The sequence below is a fragment of the Drechmeria coniospora genome, chromosome 01 (assembly GCF_001625195.1).
Source record: "Drechmeria coniospora strain ARSEF 6962 chromosome 01, whole genome shotgun sequence".
Taxonomy (NCBI): Eukaryota; Fungi; Ascomycota; class Sordariomycetes; order Hypocreales; family Ophiocordycipitaceae; genus Drechmeria; species Drechmeria coniospora.
Window position 1 is genome coordinate 1,505,398 of NC_054389.1, and position 16,440 is coordinate 1,521,837.

A 16,440-nucleotide genomic window follows, 5' to 3' on the forward strand; every position below is an offset into this window, starting at 1 on the left:
AGTCCCTACTCCGAATTGCAGCTTGCTGTGCTGGAAGAGACGCCGATGGTGAGCCGCGCCTGGGACACGGAAGCGGTCACCCTGGATCCGGATGAGAGCTTCAGCTCGTGCCACTTGAACGAATTCATGCCCCGACGATGCGATGCTTGTCATTTCGTTTCGACGGCCGTTTCGCAAACTACATGACCTGGCCACGAACTGCTCCCAGCCGAGGATGCACCCCTACTGGTGCCCAGCTCACGAAAGCGCGACATTGCATGCTTCTGCATCATCAACGGAGAACATCAGCACCGGGCCGGCGAACGACACTCGAAAGTCACGGTCTTTGGGACTTGCATTTCCTGTCGGTACGAACATGCTCCATGATTCGGATATGACCACGGTCGAACCCCCACCTCCCGGCCTTCTCGGTCACGTCGTGAAGGATACGGGCCCAACGGCCGATGCGATGTAGCTTTCCTCGATGCTAATTGTACACGTGCCAGTGTTGCGTTGCCGTCCTTGCACTTGTTTTGCCTCCAAGCGACTATTACTACTCTTTCCACCGGACCTCTCGGCCGACTCTTGACAAAATGGCCTGGGGCCACTTCACGCGCAAGCAGCGTCTGATTGCTACCATTGTCGTTTCGTTCTGCTTCTTCATAGCAGAGCTCGTTGGTCAGTCGGACGCTTCGCGCTTGGTCAGAACTTCGGCTGACACGAGCCCAGCCGGCGTGTATACCAATTCGCTCGCGTTGGTGGCGGACGCCTTTCACTACGTAAGGATGCAAGTGGCAAAATGCCGGACGCAGGCCTTGTCCTAACGTACGGAACAATGCTTAGCTGAGCGACTTGATCGGATTCGCCGTCGCTCTGGTCGCACTCGTGGTGCGTTGCCCGCTTGTCCTACAGAGGGGTCGGCCTGAGGCTCACGATGACGGACTAGGTTTCCGAGAGACCACAGCCGCCACCGAAGGAGTACACGTTTGGATGGCAGCGAGCCACTCTTCTCGGCGCTTTTTTCAACGGCGTGTTCTTGCTCGCCCTCGGCGTCACCATCCTCGTGCAGGCCATCGAGCGCTTCGCCAACATCAGCCGTAGGTCGAGTGCAGGTCAAGGCCTCGAAGCTCGTGCTACAAGACGCTGACACGTGCCCGATAGCAATGGAAAAACCCATGGTTGTCCTCGTCGTGGGCTGTGTCGGGTTCGTCTTGAACGTCCTGGTCATGTCCTTTCTCCACGGTGCGTCAACGGGACAAGACTTGCGGATCGACCTCGTCGCTGACAAGGACGAAGAACATGAAGGCGAGCACGGACCCGGCCACAGGCGCGGACGCGAAGATGCAAGCGACTGCACGGAAGAGGCGGCCATTTCCATGAGCGACAGGAAGCCTCGCGTTCAAATCGTACGTCACAAGGCTCCCCCATCAAAGCAAAGGACGCTGATGGCGGTCAAGAGCCACTGCGAGCACAAGCACGGCGCCGTCGTCCCTCCCAAGGCCGGTCGAGACCTCGGCATGCTGGGCGTTTTGGTTCACGTGCTCGGAGACGCCGTCAACAATGTCGGGGTCATCGTTGCCGCCGTCATCGTGTGGAAGGTGGAAGGTGATGGCCGATTCTACGTCGATCCGACCATGGGGGTATTCATCGCCATGACGATACTCTTGACGGCGATTCCGTTGACGAAGCGCAGCGGGGCGATTCTCATGGAGACGGCGCCGAGCGACATCGACTTGCGCGATGTGCGGCACGACCTGGAATCGGTACGGCGCACGGCAGGGTGGGAAGAGGTCAGCGCTGACGCGAGACGAGCAGATTCCCGGCGTCGACTCGGTCCACGAACTGCACGTCTGGCGCCTCAGCCAGCACAAGTCCATGGCCACGGCCCACGTCGTGCTCGAAGAGGGACACGTACAGAGCTTCGCGGACAAGGCGACGATCATGATGGAGTGCCTGCACGCGTACGGCATCCACTCGGCCACATTGCAGCCCGAGGGGTTGCCAGCGTCCGAGGATGCTCGGCGTCGGTGCGCACATGGGCACACTTGGGCTTCGTCTTCTCGCCATGGATACGAGGCGCAAGGTTCAGAAATTCCCGTACCGGCACACATGCGGAGAGTTCGGCCGGATTGCGCGCTCGGCTGCGGTACGACGTGTGGCGAGATGCGGTGCTGCCCGCCGAGAATAGAGGCTGTCGAACACCTGTCGGACCGCTGATCCATGGACACGACGGCAACGTAAGCCGAGCCGGCATTGCCACTCGCCGCATGTTGGTTGTCGCGCATCGATGGATGCGCATTGTTCGTTGGCGGCACCCGGTTGATGCGCTCGACTTGCTCCAACGCATGCTTTGATTCTGCCTTGGCTGCTCGGCGTCTCACGCAGGCCCGCTGCACCTCTTCCGGTTCATGGCATTGCTCGACGAGGTACACGTGCTTCTGCGAGGGATCGCTCGGGAGGGCTACTTTTTGCCTATTTCAATTTCAATTGAACGGTAATCGTCAAAATGAGATGCCAACTTGCTGCAGACTTGCACGTCATGGTTCGTGTGATTTGCTCTTGACGAAGACTGAACAAATCCCGCAACAAAGGCATCTGGTTCCTACGTCTGTACAGTATCCGTCCACATATTAATACAGTATTCCGGCATCTGGGTGTGGGTTTTGCGCGGCAACGCAACTGAACGCGGAGGAGACGGCGGGCGCCCCGGGCAGAGTTCTCATTTCTTCCAACGGCCCATCACCCTGGAACCAAAGGCCGATGAGCATGATTGGTGCGATTGTCCCAGTGATACTTCAGTAAGTAGATTGAGTCGGGGTGCGCATGCGTACTGTATAGGAGTTGCAAGTAATAATACGGTACGGAGTACTCAGCAAGTAATTGGACGTGCACAACTACATGTACTGTATAATTCCGACTACCTAGTACTTACTGTACTTGCACTATTGACCTCGGAAATAGCTTGCTCGCTTTAGTGGTGATGGGGTGGCTTAGGGCGAGTGTACAGTAAGTAAGTGAGTACCTGTACGGAGACATGTACGCTTATTAGTTCGTGCAATTACTTGCAAGTCAAGCACATGTACTTGGTTCTGCTGGTCATAATACAGTGAGTATTCCAGAGTAAGTGCACCACGTACAGTAAGTACTCCGTATTAATTGCTTACAGTACAGTACACTTGAATGTACTTGCAGTATACTGTACTTACAGTGTGTGTAGTTGTATCTGGCCACTTGACGATTCAGTTTGGGCAGCGCTAAAACCACAGTCTGAATCGTCACCTTTGCCACCCCACTGGTACCAAGGAGTCTCGTATACACTAGGTTACGGCATCGTTATCTGCGAAGGAAGTATTAAGTAAGTGCTTTTACTTGCACTGCAAATTGGCCCTTGGCGTTGTAAAGGCCGTGCCGTCATTCCCGCAACCCCGTACTGATGTGATGGAGTATTATTTCAGTGGAGTTGGGTGTCCCTGTACTTGAGGAAATTGGTGCACCAAATTATTCTACAGTACATGTATGTACAGTACACCTACGTATAGGGGTGCCAGGACGCAAGTGCATGCCTACTATTGCCGTAGTACTGTGGCAATGATCGAGCAGTATACTCCGTACCCCGTTAGTACTCTACACAACTCGGCTGATATAGGGGTCCGGAATGGCGATGGCTCGTCACCAAGACGTGCCGATTTTCGGTCGTCCTCTAGAGCCAGGGACCGACAACGCGGCACCTTGGCCAGACGTTGCAAGTTGTCCCAGTGCCGCTTCGAGCAGCGACTTGGCTATCCGCCACTAATTTTTCGCGGTTCAGGCGAATCGTTGAGGAATAGTTGCCACGTCGTTCTTGGTCGTGTTATGACTACAGTACTTGTACGTGCACTTGGTACTAGTACTTGCCTCGTACCTGGACGTCCACTTACCAATGGCCATGAACCACATGTGCGATGGAGGCCTTGCCAGGTTTCCAATCTGGCCAATCATGCCCGAGCGCGTTCGTACCATTGGCTCTAACAGATTCCTTAGCTTAGCACTTTACGTGCAGGTAATTACGTGTACGTAGATGGCAAGCCGCAGCCGCAGCAAAGGTTTTCCTTGTTCTGAAATAAAGGCGACGCGACCGCCGGAATCTTGTGCTGTTTGTCGAAGCACATGTAAGTGCAGTACTTTGGATGTGCCCTCGGTGTGCGCAACACTCCATACGCGCATGAACGTGCTGTAAATGAAAGTAAATATACTTGCCTGTAATTACTGTACACCTACGGAGTACTACTGTGCTTGAACGCGAAAGTGCTACCTGCAAGGAACGGTGTACTGTACATGTAGGTAGTAATTGTACATGTGCTTTGGCGTGCGGTGTATTACTGTACTGTACGAGCAAGTACATGTTCAGTATTGCAGTACTTGTAGGTGTACAAGTAGTCGCCGACAAAGGCTTCGCTGATGGCGACTGGTCAGCTTGACGAGCCAGATCTGCATACAGTATTTCCCACCTTCACACTTGCAGCCATCGGAAGATGGGACGGTGTAGAGAGTACAAAAAGTACCAGCACCGCAAGCCATCATCCGACTTGGCAGCTCGATGGCCGTGTCGCTCCGACTTCCGTCGACAAAGGTGCATCGTACCGACTTTCCATTGCAGAGGACCCTATGGGCGGGCCATGGACCGAGCTTCCTCCACCCTTGGCGTGTTGACTGGCGTTGGCAGGGCGGAGTGCCAACGTGCCGGTACTAAGACCATGGGTCGAGGTACAGCGCAAGTGCTCGTAGGTGCACCTACTGTATAGTACCTAGCAGTAGGTACTTACCCATCACGGCGAGCAGGTGTACCGTGTACCTGGAAGCGTAGGCACTTTCGCGAGCATCCTCCGTATCGAGTACATTGCGGGGAAGGTGGCATGAGGTTTCCTTGTGACATGACTTGGCAGCAGGCCTAAGCCCACCGGAAGAAAAATGTCTGATCATTGTACGAAATACTCGTGCAACTACTCGTTTTGGAGCATGATGCACTTGTCGTTCCTCGTACGAGAGCACATGCACACCTACATGAACGTACAGTATGAGCAGGGTGAATGTACTTGTACAAGTACCTTGTGCTGGAGAATGAAATCATGTTGCCCCGTGGGGGCAGCCATGGTACTTGCTGCATTGCAGGTTTGAAGCAAGGAAGTACTGTACTTGTACGTGCGCGGTGGCGAGCCAATGCCGTCCGTACATGGTGTTGGCACCCTAGAGTACAGTACTTGCAAGTGCACCTACAGCCACACCAGGTACGGTAGGCACTGCAGCCTACTAACAAGTAAGAGGTACTAATTATTACCTGTACCTATTGCTTGGTAGGCATTGCACGCCAAGGTACTCAGAGTGCGTCGTTTGCATGGATGAATAGTACTTCAAGCTAAAGGTACTGTACATCCATATGAGCAGCACATGCTTACAGACATGAGCCATGCAGGCACTCCACGAACTCGTGATTCCTGCTGTATTACATTCCGTCCTACCAGAGCCGGACCACTCCGTCCATGCACTTGTGCTTGCTTGCTTCTACAGTCCATGCCGTGGCTCCTGTTGGTGGCGCCGTGCCTCCCACCCGGCCCTCCTTCCGAGCGAGGCGGGTCACGCGTGCGCCTTGAGCGAGCTCCCACTGCGCCGGACGCGAGTGCTGACCTGCAACCGAACGCTTGTGCTGATGGCAGGCATCGTGCTGTCAGCCCCCAACGGGCTCAGGTCAGCCGCTGCAGCTCTTCACCGCATTTTCGACGGTGCAAAGGCGCGAAGCGCGTCAGACACCCCCAAAGGAAGGGATGTACACGCTCGCACAGCTGCATGGGCGCTCATACTGTACATGCAAGTGTGTCACTGGGGAGTGAACATGACGTGCTAGTATTTACTGTACTTGGGTGTACTCAAGGGCTGAATCGGTACTTAAGTACTGTAAGCATGCCAGCACACGTACACACACGAGTACACCTACGTACAAGTACATACTTGCCTACCTAGTAGGTACCTACCGTATGCTGCCAGCGTACAACTACGGTACTGTACTGTAATTCATCAATATTGCTCTCCTGCTTCGGGCACCGACAGTGCTTGTATTTGCACGTACTTACTCACAGCACGGTGCATGCAGTCCGCACCTCGGTCAGCCGGTTGTCGTATCCCAAGTACAAGCACAAGCACAGGTGCTGAGTCGGCAAGGTTGTTGCTGGGTAGATCCCTGCAACCTCCATGGACCCCAGATCCATGAGTGGGAGTACCGCATGAATGTCCCCGCGTCGGCGTCGTTGTCACGAGATGCGCCTGTGCTTCGTACCACCAAAGTACGGAGTATGTGTACTTGCACTAACACCTACCGGAAGTGCTGCACTCGCTCACGCAAGCATGCTGTGGGCACAATCTCGTTCTTCGGTGCAAAGGATCCCGCATGGCTGGAAACGCCCCCTTCCCTTGTTGACCTCGCCGAATCGGTACCTACAGCTAATTAGTTCCTGCTGTGTGCAGGCACCGATGGGTGCGGGTTGGCGAGGAGCGGCAACCGTCCTCTTGTGGTACTCAGCACGAGTACGAGTCTTATACGTGCCTCCATATGTCGCCACTACCCTGCGAGTGCACCTACTTGGCTTTGCGCTGCTGTGCACGCCCACCGTGTTCACCAGCTGCACGGTGCTGCTGAGAGTAATCGTGCTCAGCGGTTTGTCGAGCACATGCACGGTACTGTGCTCCGTACCTACTATTACTCATGTGTGTGGATTAGGTCCGATTTCATCGCTACAGGTGCCAATGAACGCTGTCGTACCAGTAGGTAATACTCCACCCTCACTACCTACTAGGTAGGTAGGTACTCTAAGTACTGTAAGTAGGTATTCGCTGTACGGAGTACGGAGTAATTACAACTTAGTACGGAGTACTCCGTACATTGGACCTACTTGTACTCCGTACATGTACTTACATGCAAGTAATTAGTTGCAAGTACGTGTAGTTGTAAGTGCAGTGGTTGCAAGTGCTGTACGACTACATCTCATACTTGTATATGCGTGCATGTAATTACCGCTTTACTTGCACGGAGACACCTGCACACCATACTGTACAAGTAATAATAATCGTACATGGACAGGTGGATAGGTGTACGGAGAACGCACGGAGCCACCGGCACACCATCCAGTAATTACTGTACAAGTAATAACAATCGTACATGGACAGGTAGGTAGGTGTACGGAGAACTCCGTACTTGTTCTCCGTGCCATCATGGGAATACATGCAAGTACCTAGTAAGTAGTAGCTTCGGCCTGTGACACGTCCCCGCTGCCAGGGTCCTGGCCGCCCCCTCCACTCCGAGAACCATCCTTCGTTCCAGGATGTGAAATGGTACCTCGGTAATGCTCCCTCCGGACCGGACTCGCAGAACATGGCTGGTATTGCCACCAGATTCCAACGTACTTGTACACTTGCAAGTACTTGCGTTGCTATGCATGCAAGTGTACCGGTACTTGCTCCGTACGTGCAAAGTATTTGGGTGTGCTGGACTTGGTACTTGAACGGAGTAGTTGTATTTACAGTGTCGTCCAATCCAAGTACGGAGCCCTACTTTCATGTGCACCTACATGTACTCAAGTACAGTACATTAGTACCTACTCAGGTACCTACAACTACAACGACCTGTAAGCAGTACTGCGACTAAGTACCTACGTAGTACCTAGCAATTACAGTACATCTACTCCGTACTGACAGTACTGTACTCCGTAGTAATAGCTACAGTACTTAGTTGTACTTCTGTGCGCACCCAAGTACATTTACAAGTACGGTACTCCGTAATACAAGCACAAACTTACTTGTACGGGTACGGATACAGCAAGCATGACACCGACGTACAACGCACAACTACGGTTACTACTATTGGTACCTGGTGTTACTCCGAGGCACGCATCAGTCGTGTTGCGCTCCGCGGTATTTGATGCCCGTAAATTCCACCGCCGGTGCGCTTCCTGCACGTACTTGGTTGTGGTTGTGATTGTAAGTACCTACATGTACCTCAAGTACCGCAACGTAAGTACTCCCCAGCAGCCAAGTCCATGTACTCCTTAACCCAGTACTAGTGCGCATCGGTAGCACGAATGCAAAATGCTGTTGGCTCGCCTGCTCATTCGGTGCCACCGACATGCCTCGTTGACCCGGCTTTCTGGTCGTGACTCTGGCCCTGGTCCTGCTGGCTTCTGGCTCCGTGCGCAGGCACCTGTTTCCGTCCCTGGAACGAATGATGCCGCTGAACCTCCGTCTCTGAATCAGCTGCCGGTGCTCCCTAGATCCTTCTCACCTCTGTTCTCCTGCATCCGGCTGCCCATTCGCCCATGCGCCTACCGACCAACGTGCGCGTGCGCGGCGGCTACCTGTGCTCTTGGTCTTCTGCCTCCCCCTTGATGGCTGGAATAATACCTACCGTCCTGCTTCCGGCCTTGTCGTTGGGCCTGACCAGCTTGGGCCGGTGTCCACGATCTCGGACCCTGCCTACTACCTACCCATTAACGAGTGCGCTAGCGCCCGGGGGCGAATGATCCATCACGCCGGCCGCCGATGGCGAGTTTGCAGCCGCTACTGCTGTACGGTGCAAGTACTGCACTGTAGGTACTCACGGTGAAGACGCTCTCGCTCTCGCACTCGAGTTGCCACCTGCCAGACCCATCCATCACCCGCCACAACTCTCCTCCTACGCTTCTCGTCCACACAACCGCCCTCCTCCCTCGGTCCGCCACCCGTTCGTCTGCCTGTCCCGCCAGACGCAGGCCGACGGCACGAGCAGTCGAATTCCCTCGTGCACTTCGAGCCTCGGCCGCCAAGCTCGACCTGGCGCCTCGCCCTCTCCCTGCTCTCCTCAGTCGCCCTGCCCTTCTCGCCGCGAGCCTCTCTGTCGAGCCTCTCTGTCGAGCCTCTCTGTCCTCGCCCTCCCACCGCCCGCCACCGTCACGCCACCCGCCGTTTCTCCTCCACGACGATCCTGGACTCCTGCCGTGTGCCGTCGTCGACGGACGATTCCCGTCACCTGTGCAACGCCATCCTCTCGCCTTCGACTGCCTGGATCCATCCGACCCTTGTGCCTCGCGCCCCGTCATCGCCACCCGGCCCGAGGACAGTCTGTCCTCCCTACTCTTCTTCACCGAGCAGCCTGCGTCGCCCGTCTTGGTGCCGCCGTGCGTCGAACCCGTCGTTTTCTGCCCGGCCATCGTCATACGAACCGCTCCGGTCCGGCCGCCCTTTTGTCTCCGTCATCTGGCTGCCTTGCGACGACGGAAACATCCCTCTCGCGTCGCCGTGCCTTCGTCCCCAGACCGCCGTTGCGACCTCTCGTTTCCACCCTCTTGCTCGACTATGCGTTTGGCGCGAGTTCATTTGCTCCCGCAGCCGCCGATGACGGCAAATCGGCTCAACTGATTTCGCCCATTTTTTCTTTAATAAATGCAACGGCGCCCCAACCCCATCTCGTCGCTGCCCTCTCCCCTCCCCGCCGGCATGCTCGGCCGCCTCCTCCACCTGGGCTCCGGAGGCTCGGCGACCCTTCAAGCTTCGGCCAGCAGCACCGGCTCCTCTCACCCCATCCTCTCCCTCGAGTCTGTGCAGGAGGACATCCACACGCGAAACCTGCTCTTCCCGGATGCCCACGCTCTCTACCAGCACCGAAACGACCAAGTCTTTCCCCTCTCATCGGAGCCGGCCACGCCCTCGGCCGCCTCCACCAACGCCTTCGACTACAACGACGACATCGAGCTCGACGTCCGCGACGTTCGCGTCATCGTCCTGCAGGATGCCTTGGGGCCGACCAATGCCTCCCTCCTGTTCGACAGCCATCCCCTTCCCGAGACGCTACCCGACCGCTCGCCGCCTCGTCAGGAGCCCCGGAAGGCGCCCCTGTCGCCGCGGAGGGGTAGCCAGACCCAGTCTACCCGCCCGCTCGTCATCCAGTCGGACAGCTCGCAAGCTCGCCAGGGCGCCTTTGACCGTCGGGCATCCGTGCACAGCAGGAGCCACAGCTACGCCGAGACCGATGCCCAGCGGGCCGCCCGTGAATATCGCGAGGAGCTAGCCACCTTTTCGAGCTGCATCTTTGGCAACTCCGAGCTCATGGCCTACAAAGGCACGTCCACCAAAGTCCACGTCGTCCCGACCGATTCCCGCCCTACCGACCACGCGCCGCCGTCCGTCGTCGGCGACGGACGAAGTTCCATCGGTCGTTCGAGCGCCCGCTCGAGCAAGCTGTCGCAGTCCTTCTCCTCTCAGACCGTCTCGCCGATTCTCGGACCACCACCGCCCCCGTCGACGACCGGCACCTCCTCGCGGCAGTCGGACAAGAAAAAGGTGCTCATCACGAGGCTCTTCCCCGTCAATGTCGTCGTCGACGACGCCGACGCCAACCTTGCCGCCCACGGTCGATTGTCCGACGACAACCCCAGCTTTCCCTTCCCCGCCGCCGGTGACGATGCGGCGCCGCCGAAGAAGAGAAAGCCCCAACCGAGGCAGCGTCGCACACCCATGTATGCCGTCGTCCTCGTCGTGCAGCTGCCTCGCACCTCGTCCCGGGTCGCCTCCTCCACCCCGCTTCGATCCGTCTTCCGCGAGCCTGGATCGTACAGCGACCAAGATTTCTTCTCGTCCTCCTACAGCTCCTCCAAGGCTGGATGGAACACGCCGGGGCCTGGCGCGTACGCCGACGTGGCCGACTCGGCGTGTTCCATCGACATCGAGGACCGCATCGACTCTCTCACCCAGCACTGGGATATCATCATGAGGACCTTGACCCACCTTCAGTCCATCGTTGCCACCACCATTCACGCCTTGCTGAGGAAGGCCGATGTTGCCTCTTCGGGACCCCACTCGACTTCGGCAACATCGTCAAATCTTGTCCCTCGAACACCTTCCTGGACCGACAGGCGGGTGGAAACGCAACGTCCCAAGCCGTCCAAGAGCACCACCAAGCTCGTCTCCCTCCCGCCGAACCGCCTCGCCGAGGATGTCAATATCGCGTCCGAGGTGGCGCTCGCGAGGAGTCGCGTGGTCATGGGCCTCGGTGCCGCGAGGGTCGTCACCGGACAGGGCCGTTGGGGCATCTGGCGCGACGAAGCCATTTGGACATCTCGATGGGCCGCATCCGTCGACCGCGATTCATTCTTCTGCACCCTTCTCACCGCCTTCCTCGCCACTCACACCGACTGGCTGCAGGCTCTTTGCGGCCCCTCGCACAGGAGACGAGCCGCGGCCGCTCGCCGCAACAGGAATGAGGAGGACCTGTCGTTGCCGGCGCGTACCATTGTCGTCTCGGATGACAAGATGGCGGCTCGACGCATGATCTTTCTCCTCTCCGCCTTCCTGCCGGCGAACCAGCAGGTCGCCGCCGCCGCGAGGGGACACCGTCCGAGCACGTCGGCCTCGCTGGGGGGGCATCCCAACTCACCGCCGACCGTTGTCGTTCCCATCCTGAGGGAAGAGTCTCTGCGCCGCAAGATTAACAGGCGAACCGGTCTGAGGCGAGCGTCCCATTCGAGAACGGCCAGCCAGAGCGCCAGAAGCGCCGCCGTCTCGCCCCAGTTTGCCCAGCTGAACGCGAACCAGCACCAGCGGCGAGCGTCAGATGCCGCGTCCGTCCGGACCAATCATCCGATGCCGGGCCAGGATTTTATCAACCGCAAGAGCGGCGCCGCGACGACGACGACCATCATTCCCGAGACCATCACGACCCCTCACTTCTCCGTCGCCCAGCAGCAGCGCGACAGCCTTCGGAGACGACGGCCGAGCTGCGAGAGCATCGCCGCCGACGACCTCAAGCGTTCCCTGAAGCGCAGCGAGAGCCACGGGCAGATACCTTCGACGGGCACGAGAGTCCCGAGCCAGGGCTTGAAGTGGGGCACTCTCATGAGCGGCCTCTGGAGCTCTCGCCGGAGGGAGTCGATCGACAACGGAACCGCTGGCCAAGGCAGCGAACTCCGATCGCCCGTCAAGTCGACCTTTAGTCGTCCCGACAAGCTGTCCGAGATGGTGCAGGAGGTCTCCTTCGCCGAGGAGGCTGCCGGCGCAGCGTCCGACCGGTTGGAAGGAGCCGCGTCGGACGACGTCCGGAGCTTCGGCGCTTCGCGGGAGGATTCCGTCCGCGGCCAGGGGGCCTTCGTTCCGGTCGTGGACAGGACGCCTGATCCCACGGGCGCCTTCGAGTCTCCCGTGAAGACGTCGATCAATGCCGACGATGGCGTCATCGAGGTCGACATCCCGTTCCCCGACTACATCGCCTCCTTCGAATCGGCCATCAGCTCGCCCTCCAGCAGCGGATACTTGTCCACCCCGGGCATGCCTAGCAGCCTCGAGGCCTTTGATCAGGCCGCTCGCTTTGCCATCGACGGAGACTTGCCGCTGAACGCGGCCGGGTGGCTCAATCGCTTTCACCCGGATTTTGCCCTGCAAGCTCTCCCGCCGCAGGAGAACCTGCTGGAGAAGGTCAAGGCCGCTCTTCAGGCCGAGCCCACTCCGGCTCCGGACTCTCCCCTGTGCGGCGATGTGTCCGAGCGTTGGGTCGACGTCAGCTCCGTCGTCGTCGCCAATACCGTCACCAACACCATCAAGCGATTCGTCTACCGTCGACTGGTTCGACCCAAAGCCTCGACTTCGACGGAAAAGGCAGGCTCGAGCAATGCGGCCGCGTCAAACTTCAACGGCTCCATCCTTCTGACCCCGTCCATCTTACCCTACGAGCATCAACTGGAGGAGGAGTGGATTCAGGACGACATTTCCGGTCCCGATGATGCCCTGCGGGACGCCATCGAAAGGGTCGTCCATTTCACCCCCGAGGCCAGCAAGGACAACTCGGCCGTGTCATCCCAAGCCCCCAGTAACGATCAAGGCAGCACCGGTAGCGGCAGGACAATACCAGACACGTTGTCGCAATCTACTCAGCTGGCAGAGCTGCCTCCGGAGATACCTCGAGTGCAGTGCAAGACAGTCATTCTGTCGACTCTGGAGGAGATGATTCGCGAGGCCATCGATTCTCGCGACCTTAATGGCGAAGGTAGCGGCAGTTACAGGCACGGTCGTCATCGCCGGCCGAATCTGCTGCGCGACGCGATTCGGCAGTGGGTGATGAATCTCGATTCGATGGAATGAAACATGCACGATTGAACGACTCGTTGAGCTTCGGTTTTCTTCAGTCCACTCCTAATCTCATGCAACGATTCGTCTTACGACTGTACCATCTATGCTTTTCCTGTTACTTGTTTTTCTTCCTTGCTTTGCGAGCAACAACGATACCCAACAAGCGCAGCAATCTGACGCAGTACTTGTCAAGGCGGGGAAAGGAAGTTTTGACCCCTCGCGCATTGTCCTTTAACTTTGATAGCGAATACCGGATGGTTCTCTATTTCATTTGCCTTTGCCCATGGCTGGCGGCAAGACAAGGCCTGCAGGATGGTTGAGAATGGATAGGGTAGAGTAGAGACGTATTACTTGATGGCAAGCAGTAACTTGAAACTTTTCAGTCAGTCACGGGCGGTTTTGATGATGCGATGCATTGATTGGGTGGCGCGCCTCCATTGGCCTGCCGTTACTTCTTCCGCGCTGGCCTCGCGTTCTTGGCCATCTTCTTTTCCTTTTCCTCTCTGCCTTTGCGCATATCGTCCATGCCCTTTAGTTCCTTCTTGCTGCCCATGCCATCCCGGAACCTGCCCATGCGCTTCTCTCTCGCCTCGGCGACTCGCTTTTTCCGCACGTGGAAGTCGTCTCTGTACTTGTCCGCCTCCCTCGGCGCCTTCTCCTGGTTGTGCTTGTAGCGTTGACCAGAAGGAATTCCCCTGGAAGCGCCTGGCCGTTCCGCCTCGCCGATCTGCGGCAGGCGACCAAGTCGCTGGGCGCGCCTCCACTTGTCGAAACGGCCGCTCTTGAAGGAGGCGGCTATCTTGACGCCGCTCTCGCCGACAACCATCTTGGCGCCCTTGGAGCCGTCGTCATCATTGTCGCGAGACACGTAATTCTTGGACTTTTTGTCCCAGCGCATCTTTTGTCGGGAGGGCATACCAAACGACTTGGCGGAGTCGTCGTTGGTCAGATCCATCGTGGCGTCACGAGCGGCCTCGACGAAGTTGGAACCGCCACCGGAGTGCACGCCGTAGCCTCGTTCTTCCGCAGCATTGGTGTTCCTCGGCGTGTATGACATGAACAGCTCCGGATCTTGCCAGTTGGTCTCGTTCTTGCTTTTTCGGCCCGTGTTGGAGACTGTCACTTCCATCTCGTCGTCATCGTCTTCATCTGCTGATTCGTTGGCATCCACCATGATGTCTTCTCCATCATGCATGCCGCCAGATTCTTCCATTCGCTTCTCCTCCTCATCGGCCTTGACCTGCCTGTTCCTCGGGGTGATCCTCTTTCGAATGTGTTTCATAACCTCTGCAGCTTCCGATGTCGACTTGTCAGCATGGCCAACCTCGAAAATCGTTTCGGAAGGTTTATAGCCACTGATTCGCGCCAGCATGGCGGCACGGGCGCGCTCGGTACCATCAACATCTTGGCCAAAGAGACGGTGCAGTTGCATCCATGCATCCGAGGCCACAATCTCTCGGGAACGCTTTGCGCTTTGGCTAGAGGCCGAGTTTCGCGTCTTCATGTACAGCTTCTCAGCCTTCGCGGCGACCTTTCGCAGAGCGTCGATGTCTTCGCTATCACCAAGCGTCTTGTTCATCCACTCCACATAAGATTCCACAGAATCTCTCTTGAGAGCTCCTACCACAACGTCGGTAGCGAAAGAGGGTTCAGGACCTTCTTGACCGACGGACAAGCCCCTTCCCAGAAACAATTGCAAATCGAGAAGGTAGGGTGCGTCGACATCCTTGACGAGACTATAACTCCAGCCCCTTTTGCCCGCTCGAGCTGTTCGACCAACGCGGTGGACAAATACCTTGGGCTGGGGAGGAAAGTCGAAGTTGATGACGTTGGCCAGAATCGGGATGTCGATACCTCTTGCGGCAACATCCGTGACGACCAGGATATGCGTCTTGCCTCCCCTGAAGTCCTCAACCTGGATGCGACGTGCAAGTTGATCGAGTGCACCGTAGACATATGACACAGCAAACCCGGCATGCTGCAACAGGTTGGCCAGGTACTCCACGTGGTGTTTCGTAGCTGTGAAGATGATGGTAGAGTACTCCGTAGGCTTTCCGCCGGCAGAGTCAGGTCCGCGTTTCCGTTTCTTTGACCCCTTTTCAGCGTCCTGTTGGCCTTCCATCGGAGAGCCAATGGGGACCTTGATGACGTCGTGTAGGATATGTAGCAGGGAGCCTTCTTTCTCAGCACCCTTGACGGAAAAGAAAGCACTCTCCAAGTCGGGGGACACCTTGGTCTCGACGTCTAGGCGAACAAGCTCAGGATCTTGAAGACCGGCGCGCGCAAACTCGTACAACGACTCGGGGAGGGTGGCGGAGAACAGGAGCGTCTGTCTCGACGGCGGTAGGGCGTGTAGGATTTCGGTCAGCTGCGCGGCAAATCCCATTTCAAAGAGTCGATCTGCTTCGTCAAAGACGACATATTTGATTGATGAGAGATCCAAGTTCATCTCAACCTTGAGATGCAGAAACCGACCAGGTGTGGCGATGACGATGTCGGGGTTCGAAGACATGGATCCGAACTGCTCCTCCAAGCTGTCACCACCCACAAGGAGCACCGCTTTGAGGTCGGTTCCTCGAGAAAACTCCTTTACAACCTTGAGCGTTTGGATCGCTAGTTCTCGAGAGGGAGATAGGATGAGGGCTCGGCTGCCGAATCGAGCACTGTGGGCTCGCAGCTTCTCAATCATCGGAATGACAAATGCTGCCGTCTTTCCGGAACCCGTTCTGGCCATGCCTACGACATCTTTTCTGTCAAGGACCAAAGGTATGGTTTTTCTTTGGATAGGTGTCGGAACCGAAAACCCTTTTCGCGTGATGGCTTTGAGCAAGTTCGCGTTGAGTCCTGCCGAACGAGTTAGCGACCAGTTTCATTCTCCTACCACGTCGATCAAGCTGCATACCCATGGCCTGAAAGCCGCCCCCCTTCTTCACCGTCCGACCTTTCAGGTTGGTGGTCTTTCGGTTGGCCGCCGCTTGCTGCAGGGCGATAAAGGCCTCATCCCCATCGTCCTCCAGCCGAGGAGCATCGAGAATATCACCAAAATCCAAATCCTTGTTTGCGGAAAAATCAGGGCCGCCATTGTCATCTCCCCCGGGGTACAGAGAACCCAGGATATCAAGCTCCGGCTCCGATGGAGCGGGAGAAGCTTCTCGTCGGGGCATCGTTGGCTGCTTTGCTCTCGACGTTTAGAGTACGTGGAATGAGCCGTGAGTGTGTGTCGGCGTGATGTCGCCGCTGAATGATTTTTTTGGCGACCCAACTATCCTTATCTTATCTATGCGGGGTCTGTGGGTCGGATTCGGATTGCACCGAGACGCTAATGCTAACCCGCTAGCGTCTCGC

General features: G+C 57.1%; 3 protein-coding genes across 3 annotated transcripts; 2 read left to right on the forward strand and 1 right to left on the reverse strand.

Moving 5' to 3' along the window:
* Positions 1-572: 572 nt before the first annotated feature.
* Positions 573-2,196, forward strand: DCS_00409 (uncharacterized protein; the record flags this gene model as incomplete). Its single annotated transcript, XM_040797748.1, has 5 exons — positions 573-758; positions 823-867; positions 926-1,076; positions 1,141-1,742; positions 1,795-2,196. The coding sequence occupies 5 exons, from the start codon at positions 573-575 to the stop codon at positions 2,194-2,196; spliced, it is 1,386 nt and encodes a 461-aa protein (XP_040658631.1).
* Positions 2,197-9,474: 7,278 nt separating this feature from the next.
* Positions 9,475-13,107, forward strand: DCS_00410 (uncharacterized protein; the record flags this gene model as incomplete). Its single annotated transcript, XM_040797749.1, has 1 exon — positions 9,475-13,107. The coding sequence occupies one exon, from the start codon at positions 9,475-9,477 to the stop codon at positions 13,105-13,107; it is 3,633 nt and encodes a 1,210-aa protein (XP_040658632.1).
* A 436-nt stretch (positions 13,108-13,543) lies between these two features.
* Positions 13,544-16,259, reverse strand: DCS_00411 (ATP-dependent RNA helicase dbp10; the record flags this gene model as incomplete). The annotated part of the gene is made up of 2 exons (XM_040797750.1): positions 13,544-15,939; positions 15,998-16,259. 2 exons carry the CDS (start codon positions 16,257-16,259, stop codon positions 13,544-13,546), a joined length of 2,658 nt encoding a protein of 885 aa, XP_040658633.1.
* Positions 16,260-16,440: the final 181 nt, after the last annotated feature.